The sequence below is a fragment of the Thermobia domestica genome, chromosome 1 (genome assembly GCF_964235325.1).
Source record: "Thermobia domestica chromosome 1, izTheDome1.hap1.1, whole genome shotgun sequence".
Taxonomy (NCBI): domain Eukaryota; kingdom Metazoa; phylum Arthropoda; class Insecta; order Zygentoma; family Lepismatidae; genus Thermobia; species Thermobia domestica.
The window spans coordinates 142188497-142203103 of NC_137454.1; the positions used below are offsets into that span (position 1 = coordinate 142188497).

At 38.4% G+C, this 14607-nt stretch overlaps 1 protein-coding gene across 2 annotated transcripts in view; it reads right to left on the minus strand.

The window, feature by feature from the left end:
• Positions 1 to 1123: 1123 nt before the first annotated feature.
• Positions 1124 to 14607, minus strand: part of Ddx56 (putative ATP-dependent RNA helicase DDX56) — a 57051-nt gene continuing 43567 nt past the window's right edge. For both annotated transcript variants that reach the window (XM_081763877.1, XM_081763881.1), the window contains exons 9-11: positions 10780 to 10921; positions 3732 to 3959; positions 1124 to 1233 (exon numbers count right to left, since the gene is read on the minus strand). In XM_081763877.1, the coding sequence (XP_081620003.1) occupies positions 1168 to 1233; positions 3732 to 3959; positions 10780 to 10921 (436 nt within the window). In that variant the 3' untranslated portion in view covers positions 1124 to 1167. The remainder of the gene's footprint in view (positions 1234 to 3731; positions 3960 to 10779; positions 10922 to 14607) is intronic.

Consider the following 14607-nt stretch of genomic DNA (forward strand, 5'->3'; position numbering starts at 1 on the left):
TGATTCTTGAGAACCGGTGAGTAGCAGTGCGGGATATTGCTGCCGAGGTGAATATCAGTGTCGGGAGTGTTGAGACAACGACCACTTACGCTTCCGCAAAATCTGTGCAAGGTGGGTTTCCCGCCAGCTGACATTTGATCAGAAGTGGACACGCACGATCTGTGAACAGTTTCTGAATCGGTTTCGAGCCGAAGGTGATGAATTGTTCCAATCCATCATCACGTGTGATGAAACATGGTTGCACAACTCAACCCCAGAGACCAAAAGCAGCAGCAGCATGGAGAGGCAGCATAAGATTCCCCGCCACCCAAGAAAAGCAAAGACGTCCGCTGGAAAGATCATGGCAAGTGTCTTCTGGGACATGAAGGGTGTTATCCATGTGGATTTTCTGGACAAAGGGAGCACAATTAATGCCCAATATTACTCCACATTGTTGAGTGGTGCTGTACTAAAGTCCATTCGCAAGAAAATAGCTGGGATGTTGTCTGGAAATGTCATTCTTCTCTATGACAATGCTCGCACTCACACGGCCAATGTGACAACAACAACTCTGGCAGAAATGCGCTGGGAAATTCTGCCCCATGCCCCTATAGTCCAGATTTAGCCCCCAGTGATTATCATTTGTTTGTACACGTTAAAGACCATCTGGGAGGGAAGAAATTCATGACAGATGAAGCACTGCGGAACGATGTCCTCCAGTGGCTACGACAATAACCAAGTTCTTTCTACGTCGATGGAATCAGGGAGCTGCAACAACGATGGCGGCACGGAGAATACTTTGAAAAGCTGACATAGTTTGGTGCTTTTTGTACTATTTGTTTCCTCTGAAGAAATAAAAGTCCCGGTCAACCTTGAACGACCCTTGTATATACACTGTTAAGTAGCAGATGGCATCTATTGTTAATGTTCTGGTAGCACTTGACACACCACATACTCGTAACAGTGATGCACATGCTACTTGTAAATGTATACATAAGCTATACCTTTCTCAACTAACACATTCACCGTTGTTGGATTACTTCTACGAACTACCAGCAGATGAACTGATAAGAAAGGACTTGAAACATATCTTGTTGATAACCGTTTTTCAGTCTTTTAATATAAGAAATGAAAACCTGAGAAATATTGGAAAACAAGTGTTTATTTACATCAATACACATCCTATGATCAAATCATCTTTTTCTTCTTGAAGCCACTGAACTTCAAACTCATCAAAGGATTGTCTTGTAGTTTCTGAAAAAAGAAAAAAAAAATATTTTACTCACTACTACTGTAAGGTTACATTTAAGAGCCAATCAGTTTAGGTTTACACATACACACATAACGAAAGTATTATATAATATTACTTTTTGCCTATTAGAATCACACTGTATAGAATTCCAGATATTCAATTCATCTACATCTCTTACGAGAAATTTATTAGATGCATGGATATATAATATAAGGTCTGCTCGAAAATATCTAATCTTTTGTCGGGAAAAATACATTTATTCAGATAATACACACTGAGGAATCTCCTACAAGGAAGTCCCTTTGTGAATACACATACTTAAAACAGAGGTCCTATCATTGTTGGGAACAACGGAATGGTATTGAGCTGAGTCGTCGCATTCCACATAATGCCTTCTCTGGAATCAAATAGGGAACCTTTCAGCTGCATTTTCATCAGTGGGAAAACCATGTCACATGGCGCTATGTCGAAGGAGCAGGGAGCCTGACGAACCACAGGAATGCTGTGTTTGTCCAAGAAAATCTGAGCCAGATGCGATTGATTGATTGGCGCGGGGGAAGGGGGATTGATGGGGACATCAGCAGTGTGGCTATGTGTCACAATCACGATATACACGGCTGAGTCAGATGCGAAGTATAGGCGAAGGCATGATCGTGATGAATCTGCCGGGCTTATGCTAATCATAGAGGTTCGATCGTTAGCGTCGTATATCACGAAGGACCTCCTGGTTGTATTCCTAGGTAATGGTTGTGTTTTGTGGGTCGTTCTAGTGATACACCATCTTACGGGAATCGAAGAAAAAGCCAACATCAACTTCACATTTCTGCGGGCCAGCCATTCTTTTTCGGTTTCCGAGTTGATGCATGTTTTCATTGTGAGGATTGTATTTGTTTTTCGGTCGTAGTTATAAACTCACGTTTTATCATCAGCGATCACAATGTAAAGGAAGTTGGGATCAATTTGTGCATTGTTCATATCCCGTGCGATTTTTAATTAGAATTGCTTTTGCTCATCGTTAGCAGCTTCGGCACGAATTTCGCGAATACTCTCTTCAAGCCCAAATCCTCTGTCAAAATTGAATGTACCAATTCCTGCTTTGGTCGCAAGTTCTTGGACCGTTAGATGTTCATGGTACCGTTCCCGAACGACTGCTGGATCTTGCGAATCGTCTCCACTTGCACATCGCCAAGCTTTTGACAAAACTTGAAGCACACATGCTGTTCAAGTTTGTTTCGTCATTTGACACAAATTTAAAGTCCGACCAATGTTCACTGCATGTTCGTACCCAAAAGCTGACTGCTCATAATGACACACTCTGCAAACATTTACATATGCTGCAAACACTTTCAGCAAAAATTTACATATGTAAGCTCATGAATTTCCTTTACACATCTCGACAAGTGGATGAAACCCGTACTTTCATTTGTTTACGAGAGAAATAAATAAAGTATGATATTTGTTTAACATACTTTACACTTATGAGTAACGCTGAACATTCTACACAGCGATTGTTTTGTGTTTTGAGTAACAGTGAGTAATATGCGAGGCACGGGTATTACGGATCCATGTGCACAATAGGCTACATGTTGGTTGTGTAAAATCGAAGACTATTTCTATTTTCAAAGTTGGCAAAGGTATGTGGTTTGGTGCAGTAAGTATATCCAAAAATGCCAATGCGTTACATATATTAAGAGCAACTATGTGTAAGGTGCTAATGGGATACACAACTCATAGTAAGACATCACAGAAGAGTAGTGGACAGTAACCGAGGCGAGATGACAAAGATTGCCGAATATTGAAAAGTACTGTCATTAAGTATAATGCAGCAAACGCGAGAGAACTGACTGCAAAAACTTTTTAAGCATTTCCAACGACCTTTTTCTATGATTACACTCCAACGAGAGCTGTATAACCTCAATATCCGTGGATGACTCTGATAATTGCCACCAACGCAGTAGTACAATAAAGATGGTGTCAAGAACATAAATCAACCATCGATGATTGAAAGAAAGTAACATGATCCGACGAGATATTTTTCTCCATGTTTTCAACAAGAAGACAGGTTTACGTACGGCGGAGGCTCTGTACTGGTGTGGACCAAAATTTCATGATATTTCAAGATGATGATGCATCAATATTTGTAGCTAGAGCTGTTCAGGTGTGATTTAACCAACATTACGATGAAATTATTCACTCCAGTCCGCTTACTCCACGACTTGAACATAGGTATATGGTCAATTTTAGAGCAGCGAATCCAGCATAGATTATCTCTTCCGTCCCTGATGTAATTGAGTGCTGACTACAGTGGTTTAACACCATATAAATCAGGTTAGTTACATTTTATTAAGGTGTTTCCATTATCTTACTCACGTTTACGTTTTATATCATTTCTATATATCAATGGCAATTAGGATGACTATCAGAAAGTATTTGAAAATGCATGCTCACAGTATTTGATTAACTTTTGAAAATTTGTTCAGGAAAGCGATTTAAAACTTACCTCATACTTTGCCTGCGCTGTCAGAGGAGTCTTGGGCTTATGGTTTCTTTTTTCATCCCTCATAAAACGCCTTTTCCTTAATTTCCGTGATGCTGATGTGATTTGTTTTAATGATGGAGGCACTATGTAATCAGGAACATCAGATAAATGGGGCTGGATGCGGACTGTGTGCAGAGCTTTGTCATGGCGAAGTACTTCAAGATCATTGGGATTATCTTCAAAATAGCCCTGAAAAGAAAATTCTTCAATCAAAAGCATACTTACATTTCTTAAGATTTTAATTAAGCACCCCAAAACAGAATTTCTATTAAGGAGTAAATATTCAGACAAGGGTCGGTACATGTGCTTCAATATTTTACCCTATTAGTCTACGATTGTTTGATTATGGACATGTTAGGAACTAGCCATCCGTACGATCAGCATTGCCGCTCAACTGGGACTAAAGTATTCTAGTACCAGTTCAAGATTTAGCTACAGATTGTCAAGGGTATGGATTAACATACAACGTCTTAAATACAGTATTCCAGCGCACTGACATATGTGCATGAACTGATCGAACCGAAACCACAAAAACAAACAAATATATATATAAAGACCAGTTAGTCCATGGGAGATACTTTATCAGTATTTGTCTGATGGTGAATCATGTTTCTTTTACAATACATTCATCGTACTAATATATAATACTGCATGATACCACAAAACTAATAATGTATTAGGAGATGTGGAATGCTTACATAGCAGTTTAAGGTCTAGCTCAATGCCAAGAGGTATAAGTCCACCATACTACATTTAATCACGATCGGATGAGTTTATTTTATGAGTTTTTATTTTCGAAAATATGACGCAAAATTTGATCGCCGATAACCTGGAAAATGAAAGTCTGCACAACATAATATTTTACCCGTAATTCCTAAAATCCTATCGGTAAATTTTCTTTGGAACAGTCAGTTTCTTTCCACCTGTATTATACTTAATACCAGGTTGCCTAAAAAGTCTTGACATTTTCATGCACAAGACAGAGTTTAGTGTCCTAAATCTCAGGGTATATGAGTCACACTGGGTCAGGCCTAACATCAATTGATAGATAACAGTTACAGCTAGTAGATGTGCAAAAAGTATTGGAATCCCTATAATGAGATTAAGGGACTGCGCCTAAATATGAGTGAACTGCGCTACGTTTTACAATTTTATTTCGACAAAGACACAAATACTGTGAAGAAATTTGTGCTGTTTACGGGCAAATGAAATCAAATGAAATCTTAAAATTTTACGTCTCACGGTTATGATGCCGGATAGACTAAAGGAGACGGTGATGATGAGAAATAAAGAAAGAGGGAAGAAACGGGAGAACCCCGAGAAAACCATTCACACGGTGTTTGCGTACCACAAAACTCACTTGGCGCGAGCTGGGATCGAACCGAGGACCCCAACACCAGGGGCGAACGCTCTACCACTGAGCCACCAATATGCAGATAAATCAAGTGAAGAGAGTTGTAGACTCACTAAATCCTGATGATGCAGGCGCTATTTGTGTTTCAGAAAAATGTTTCTTCACAAGTGGCATTGAGAACAAAATTAAGTACATACTTAATTTTCGAGAATACCTGAAATTATCTGACAGTTGGAATCGCGTAACAATGCTTTGCAGCATTCACTCTCCTTATTGGAAGAACTATCACAGACTTTGACTAGTGAAACTCACGGTGTTCGGAAAATAGGGTCAGACAAATTTTGTCAAATATTAAGCAAAAATCCTTGATAGAGAACAATCTGTAAAACTGCAAGTGTACTTATTCTTGAAAATAAGAAATTGAAAGAGGACTTAACGAAGACATTTAGTGTTTTTCACATGCACCAGTGACTTCTGTTTATATAAAAAGAAACTTTTCAATCTGCAAAATGTTTCTTACTGATAAACGTAGAGGGTTTATAGAAGAAAACGTAAGAAAGGCGTTCACAGTTCATTGTAACATGTCATTAAGGTAAGATATTTTTGTACGAAATTGAGATTTTATTTTCGTAGTGTATATTTCAGCGCACATGTTAAATTTTTAAAGCATATTTGCATACATATCTTGGGATTGGTTTGTGCATGGAAATCTGGGCTTTAGTTTTCACTATTGTGTCTCAGTTATGAATTGTATTTACCGTTTTCGAAAGTCAATAGTGCGTTGCAATGGGCAACTCTGATCTAAATGAGCCGCAGTCGTGCAAATGACACTGAGAAAAATTAATCAGTTTGTCCAACGAATCTACCCACAAACTGAGTTTTATATTATATATATACACACACACTTAAACACTTATAAATAATTGAATTAGAGACTCCTGGAGAAATGACGCTGTGCTCAGCCCTGCGACTGAATTAGAAGGGCGTGGCATGTTACAGTGAAGACGCGAGACCTCATACTAGCTGCATGAGTAATAGTTGGCTACAAGAGGGCACGAGACTTCAGTGCATTTGAACGCAACCAGATTGTCAGGGCCAGATATATGGGCCACCATCTTTGAAGTTGTGCTGGAATGAGCTTTCCAACGCCCACCGTATCAAGAGTGTACCGTGAGTAAATGGATTCGGCAAAAACTACTACACGTCAGGCTCTGATGCCAGAGGTCGCTGTCCACTAATCCGAATGATAAGAGCGAATAGATACGCCACAGTGCAGCAATGCTGTACAACAACGACGTGTAAGCAGCCATACCATCTACAATCATCTCGAACACCATGGGGTACAGAAGCAAGCGTCCCAGAAGGTACCTCTGCTCAACATCCATCACAAGGCACAACGAATGACAGAGAATAGGAACCCCGCCATTGGACGCTCGAAGCATAGAAAAAGGTCGCCTGGTAAGAAAAGTCAAGGGACCAGTTGGTATATGCCGATGGTAGGGTACGAGAGAATCCTCAATCTCATGAAACAATGCATCCTTCTTGGCAGCTGCGTATAGTTCAGACCGGTTGCATCCTCGTATGAGGACTGTTCATGTTAGGCGAAATAGGACCCATGTCGCCTGGCAATGTCCTTCGCCGGCAAATGGTACAGGAAACTGCTGACATATCATGTTTGCCCCTCTGTTCACCTGCAGCAGACTGCAGATGATCTACATCTACAGCGAGACAATGCTCCGGGCCATCGCTCCCGAATTGTGGCAGACTGATTCGATCAGAACTCCCCTGATGTAAACATACTTGTGAAGCGGCCTCGAAGAGCCCTGACTTAAATCCCATTACCCAGATCTGGGATGGGTAAAGAGGGGTGTGGTTGCCTTGGACCCTGCTCCGACCAATCTCCATGGATTATAGAAGCTGCGCAGCGATCATGGATCAGTATAGATCATCAACGCTTCCGTATCTTGTGGAGTCCATTCATGCTGCGTCGCGTCCGTTACCAAGAGAAAAGGCGATGTTACATGCTACAGGCTAGGTGTGTCTGACCAGGGAACTGTACGAATGGGGCACACGAGTTGCCGGACGAGGTGCATCACATGTGAAAGAGGATGTAAAAAGATGTCCATATGCAAAATTGTAGCGGCTGAGGGCAACATGGACGAGCGTGGAAGGCGGAAGAAGTGGGGCCTACAGTGGAACTTAATAACACAGGAATATGCAGAATCACACGTTTCGCTCCCGAATGGTGAAAGAAATGCATGTCAAATGTATAGAAATTGGAACATGAGAAGAGTGCTATATTGTGGGGGATATGGGCATCATGGGTGCCATCTTGAAAGTAGCCATCTTGAATTTGAATTCAAAATGTTAAATGAAAAGTGGGGCATGTGGTATATCAATTAAGACTGAAATTTTACAAGAAATGCATTGGTGTGAATAATTTTATAGTTTCTTTATTGTGAGTTGAGAAATACGAACATGCAACAACGTCTGGAGGGGATATATGGACATAGGCAACATAACCAATGTTTCATTTGAGTCCTGTTAAGATACAAGTCAATTGTCCAGCAAAGAATACATGACAAAAAGATATACTGTACGCATATGACAGTGATTGTGTGGAAAACCATATTATCTAAACCATTCGCAGAATGTAGTCACTGGATGCACCTCTATAAGAAGAGTACAAAAAGTGTGTTCACATGCAATTCACTAGGAATGTTGCAGGGGATAAAGATTGCTGTCTGTGTGTGAACAATAAACGTACTTGCCTAAAAACATGTTTCATAACACCGTGAGTCGTTTGAAATACAATAACATGAATCATAACATAGGCAATTACAAGTAAATATGGGCGCAAAAAAGATACCGTACCAGTCTAAAACACAGTTGATGTGGAGGGTATCGATAAGAATGTGCTGGAAGCAAAAGGCATTTTCGCAGTGTGCACACCTGACGAAGCTGGGATTAGTACACTGATCTTCCTGACAATCTGCTGCTATGTCAGAATCAAAACAAAAGGTCATTGGAGTTTGGAATTTTCCCGGATGTTCTTTAAGATATCCAGCTACGTAGAAGGCATGCTTAATGAAATTAATGAACCGGGAAGCACGAAATTGAAAATGAGTGAAAGCTTGGAGACGGATGAAGTTGTCTCGATGCCAGATATGAAACCCATGAATGTTCAATGCGGCGTCAGTGATAAATCGCACATACTGCTTGTAAGTGCGAAAGAATCCAACATCTAGAGGTTGAATAAGTCCAGTGCATTTGGGGGGTATGAGTTGTTTGTGAAGGACAACATTATCTGGAACAGTAGAATGTATCAATTGCGCATCTTTGTTACAAGACCACGAATCAACAAGCGGCAAAAGGCGATTTTCCGTCACAGTTGGCCAAAATACGTCTTGGAGAAATTATTTCAGATCATTCTTGCTCATATTTGCAGTTTTTCGAGCAAATGTTTTGATATTCGAAGGAGTGTCTCGCATATTCGCGGGGAATTTACCTGTAGGTTCAGCAGATATTAGAAATAATGGTGATAACAGTTTACCATCCATCGCTATAATCGGCATTATCATATAAGAGTGCCTAACTGCTGTCGGTGGTCCAATGCTAGAATACATCCGTTTGACGTCTTTAGTTGCCAGTGTTCTGCCTGAATGCAATTCCTTATCAAATCGACTTTGATCTGTGTTTACCACTTGGCCTAAATTGAGGTTTTCTTCCACGATTATAGCCTTTGTTTCCTCAACAAACACGTCTGCAGTTCTCTGTAATTCTTGCTCACTTTTGGCAGATTTGGACACGGAGTGCGTAATTTTGCGTCCCACGCTTTTTAAATCTTGCTACCTAGGAAGACGATGCCTTGGAAGTTAAGAGTGTCATTGGGTTAATGCCTTTCTTTACATTCATCGCCCACATTCGAATTATCCGATCGTGAATTATTCCATTCATGGCCCGCGTTCGTTTAAAACGTAATAGCACTTCGTCGTTTATGTTGCTGATGGACGCTTTGTTGAGGTTGCATTCAAAAGTACGAAGGGGCTTCAGACTCCCCTGTAGAAATTTGTACCGTGAAAATACAGACGATGCTTTTCTTCTTTCACCGGATGTTTTTTCTGTCTCAATCCAGTAATTATAGGCTTTCTCTAAATGTTCCTTCGTACATTTCATAGATTGTTTTGGTGGAGAAGGGGCGTATGACGAACTATTACTCTGCTCACAACTGCTATCTTTTGGAGAATGAGTTAACGCATTTACTACACAAGATTCTTCGCGATGGTCACTGTCACTACTCTCACTGTCAATCTCATTGTCATCTGCTAGACACTCGTCTATAACGAACGTTTGATATTCTTTGAGCACCGTATCGTTATTTACTAATAAGCGTCTGATGCGTTCAAAAGCATTACGATCTTCTCGACGGGATTATCATCGGACGTCCCAAACTCACGAACTAATAACGCTACCACTACTTGGGGATTCATGTTCACGAACAGGACCCAAATACCTTCTACACTTCAAGCACTACAACATAAAACGTCAATTTATAACACTTATTTACCAGGAAGTGAACGACCTAGGTCACATTAAACTTCGCACTAGTCACTCTCTTGTCTCTATATTTTCGTCTACTTGCTGCTAACGCACGTCAGTTATTCATATCACTCGCGCAGTCTCTCTCTGTTAGCACAGAATGTTGTCGATGGCTCTGTACTACCTGATCCGACCTCTATCGTTTGTAACTTCTTTTGCTTACGCACAACTAGTTTGCATCTAGCCACAGAGTTTATAATGATCTACATTGAAATTGCAATTGAAATGTAATACAACAAAAAGCCACATTTACAATATTTTATATTACAATATATTATAATATTAACCAATTAAGTCTATAAGTCACAGCATTATAATATCAGTCACTTATTCCGACATTCTTTGTGTTGTCCAGTTCAAACCCCTACGTGCCAAAATTCCATCATTGTAGGCTTGTAATGCAACAAACAAAGCATACGAATCAGAACCTGTCGTCAGCCTCAACCTAATTACCTTTGGATTTTTTATTCTTAAGGTTTATTTCATGGGTGTGTGACATTTGTTTACCCATCTCTGTGCTCTTTCTTACCTGCTCGTTTTTTCTAATTCACAACACAGTTACAATAGCAGTTTTCACACCAATGAATTTCTGGTAAAATTTCAGTCTTAATTGATATACCACATGCCCCACTTTTCATTTAACATTTTGAATTCAAATTCAAGATGGCTACTTTCAAGATGGCACCCATGATGCCCATATCCCCCACAATATAGCACCTCTTCTCATGTTCCACTTCCTATACATTTGACATGCATTTCTTTTACCATTCGGGAGCAAAAGTTGTGATTCTGCATATTTCTGTGTTATTAAGTTCCACTGTAGGCCCCACTTCTTCCGCCTCTCACGCTCGTCCATGTTGCCCTCAGCCGCTACAATTTTGCATATGGACATCTTTTTTACATTCTCTTTCACATGTGATGCACCTCGTCCGGCAACTCGTGTGCCCCATTCGTACAGTTCTCTAGTGAGTGTATATATGATAGTACTCCTATTTATACTAATTAAAGAAAGTGATACAATTGACCAAGAATCCGAATGTACCACTTTTTACTTACCTTCAATTTCTTAGAATTTAGAATTTCTTGTTTTATTTCTTTCAATCTTGCTTCTCTAACAGCTACCCTTGTCACAGCTTTCCATGCATCTTTCGCTCGATACCGAAATCCACCAACTTCTTCTAATTTAAATGAATACTTCCTATGATTAAAAAAAAAAAAAAAGAAAAAAACTGATGTAATACAGCAACTCTTATACAGTATTAGCAAATTTTGATAGAATATCAAATGAAAATTCCATGTGTACAATAACTACAAGACATAAATTTACGCAACACCTGATAGAAGCTATAGTCCTTAATCGTCGTTATAGATAGATAATAATAAAATAAAAGGATTCCTTCCATATTAAGGAAAGTAAGTATTTGGCACTGGTCTTAGTATTACAGCGATCTCTTCGCGTTAATACTATAGGTATTATTATTGCTTAGTTACTAAATAACTATGGAACAAACTGAGTACAAACTGAATCATCTAATTAATAAGCTACAAAGTTTGGTGACGATTTTATAACAGAAAGTTTATTCAGCTTTCCACACTGTAGTAACAAATATCCACAATCCAGTCCACCTTGCAGAGTTCACAAGAGCACTTCTTTGCCTGTTCGGATGTACATTAATGGTTTAAGAAAACAAAACAAACAAACAAACAAACAAACAAAAAAAAAAAAATCCGCAACTTCTCCGTTCAATACAAATAGATAATAGGTTTCTAATAAACAGGCAAAAACCTCATGCTCTCTGCTACATATACGCATGAAATTTAAAAGAAAAATTAGTCTTGAACTGTCACGTGGCTATATGATTAGAGGACTCCATTTTGGCGCGGAAAACTCAGGTTTGATTTCAGGTGGGAGCTCATGTGGTTTGGATTCCACGTTAAGCTGTACATTCATGTCTCATATAGTCTCGGTGCTGAATGGGCCGCTTAACTTTATATCAACCAACCAACCACAAATTAGTCTTTTAATAAATGAAGTACAAAACGTACTAAGGATAAGTACAGTACAGTCTTACACACATTTCAATTACACGCCTTTCAAATTGTACTTATGTAAGTTTATTATGCTTTTTTTCCTTTTCTTAACAATATTAGCCAAATAAGTCGCAAATCTGTTATTTGCAGCTTTCCAGGAAACAGAGCTGAAAATTTATACATAAAATACCTGTCAATATAAATGAAATATTTTAAACTATTTTTCTGCTTTCCAGTAATAAACCTAACATTTTCAATTTACATATAATATTCCAAGTACACACTTTTTTTTTCCCCTCAAGACAAAGGCAGAAAGGTTTAAAACCACAGTATAAGAACGGATTCGACGGAAGCACATGCACCAACTAAAATAATATACATCGATAAAGTAAAATCACGCCGATAATTTGTAACATTGGCCTTGCACTAGGGGAAAAAAAATACTGATCTTTTTACAACACCTAAGACCAAAACTACAACCGTAATCTTTTCAGATTAGCTACATATTAAGGACTACTGCACTACCTGATCTACAACTATGTGCATTCAGACATTTAAATTACCTGTACGATTATCTGGTAGTGGATGTTTTTCATTAACAAAGCTTTCAACAAAGAACTACTTATGTGGAACTTGAACAGGTTTACTTATTAGCTTCCTAAATGACTTTTTTTTTTTTTTTTTTTAAAGTGGCGCAGATCTACATCATGAATTAAACGGTCATGTTACTGACCGAATGATTCGTTTTTTTTTTTTTTTTTTTTTTTTTGTAATATGTACCATATTTAAATATATAGTCTACAATAGTGATCAGTTAAATCAGATTTAGTTTTTATAACAGTTTATATTTTTTAAAAAAAAAACGCTTCGTTGGATTTAACTAACTCACTCATTCATTCTACGGTCTATGGAACCCGGAGGTTCAATACCGCGTTCACAAAAGCTCTCCACTGACTTCTATCCTTAGCTAACTGGATCCAGTTTCTACTGTGTATTCCTATTTCTGCGAGATGAATCTTAATATTGTCCTCCCATCTGCGCCTAGGTCTTCCTAATGGTCGTTTTCCGCCTGGTCTTCCAGTCAAAAATGAAAGCGTTTCTACTTTCTTCCATCCTAGCTACATGACCCGCCCACCTAAGCCTCCTAGACTTGATGACCCTAACAATGTTTGGTAAACCGTAAAATTATGTAGTTCCTCGTTATGAAGTTTCCACCATTCCCCATTCCCGTTCCTCTTAGGTCCGAATATACGCCTCAGGATCTTGTTCTCAAATACTTTCAGTCTATGTTCTTCCCTCAGAGTAAGAGACCATGTTTCAGAACCATACAGAACAATAGGCGTGATTAACGTTTTATATACATTTATTCTTCAAATTCCTCGATGGAATTCGCGATGACAAGAGATTTTGAACATAATAATAACACGAATTCTCTGCTTTTAGTCGACATTTAATTTCTTCGTGAATATGATTTTCGTCTGTTATTACTGATCCTAGATATTTGAAACTATCGACTTCATCAAAAGTATTATTTAATGTTTTAACGCATCTATAATTTGCCGTATTACGGTCCCGATATACTTCCATGTATTTAGTTTTCTCCGCATTTCTTTCTATTGTTCTCAATATCACCCCTATTAAATTTACATCAGCATACGCCATAACCTGGTGAACACCGTTCAACTCTAGGCCCTGGTTGCTATCTTTAAGTTTCCTTATAGCGCATTCCAGGACAAACTTGAATAATAATGGCGACAACGCATCTCCTTGTTTCAGGCCATTTTCGACGTGAAATCTCATGGACAAAAATTTTCCTACCCGGACTTTACTTTGGGATACACTTATACATACCTTAATTAATCTAATTAGCTTTTTCGGTCTTCCAAATTCTGTAAGGACGTTGTACAATGTTTCTCTCCTAACCGAGTCGTATGCTTTTCTAAAATTAATAAATAGTTGATGTATTGGGGTATTGTATTCCCACTTCTTTTCGAGTATTTGGCGAATGGTCGATAGTTGATCGATTTCGTCTAAATCCGCACTGATAATCTCCTATAATTTCATCTGCGTACGGGGTCAATCTTGCTAAAGAATATTTGACAGGATTTTATAGGATGTTGGGAGAAGAGAAATGCCTCGATAATTATTACAGTCAGTTTTGTCGCCTTTTTTGTGAATTGGAACAATAATTTAACTAATATGTTTAATTTATTTTGTACCTCGCAATTAGTCGTAACCACTCTTGGAATAGGGGAAAGTGTACTGTTTGATTTTAACTTTAATCGATTTCAATTTCGGGAGGGGAGGAACTTTTATAGAGAGAACTAGCAATCAATAAGAATAACTTTCTTCTTTTTATCGTGTATGAATAGGAAATACAAAAAATGTGTTTCTTATATATCCATAGATGATGCTCTGTTCTTGTTTAAGCTCAATAAGCAGCACTACATCATAACACCATCATTCACCACATATTGCAGTAAAAGCAGGAACGGAAGAAAACAACCTTTTTTTTTTTTTTTTTTTTTTTACAAAAAATCTTATCATTTATCGTAACATACAACTCTTTATATAAAATTCTATCATAAACATACTCTTATCAGTATGTAGTGTATCCGCTACACCATATTCATATGTAAATAAATCTAATCCCTGAAGGATTTTTTTTCTTTCGAATCCTAAAAGTATGTTCCAATAATGAATGTTTAAAAGATGAATTAGATTTTTATTTAAACTGAATGCCAACAAGGCTATTGCTACAAAACTTTTTAAAGACGACTACAAAAAGGGAGATTTTGTGTGCCACGTAATTTTAAAGGCTTCCAGAAACGATGATAATGGTTTGCTACACTA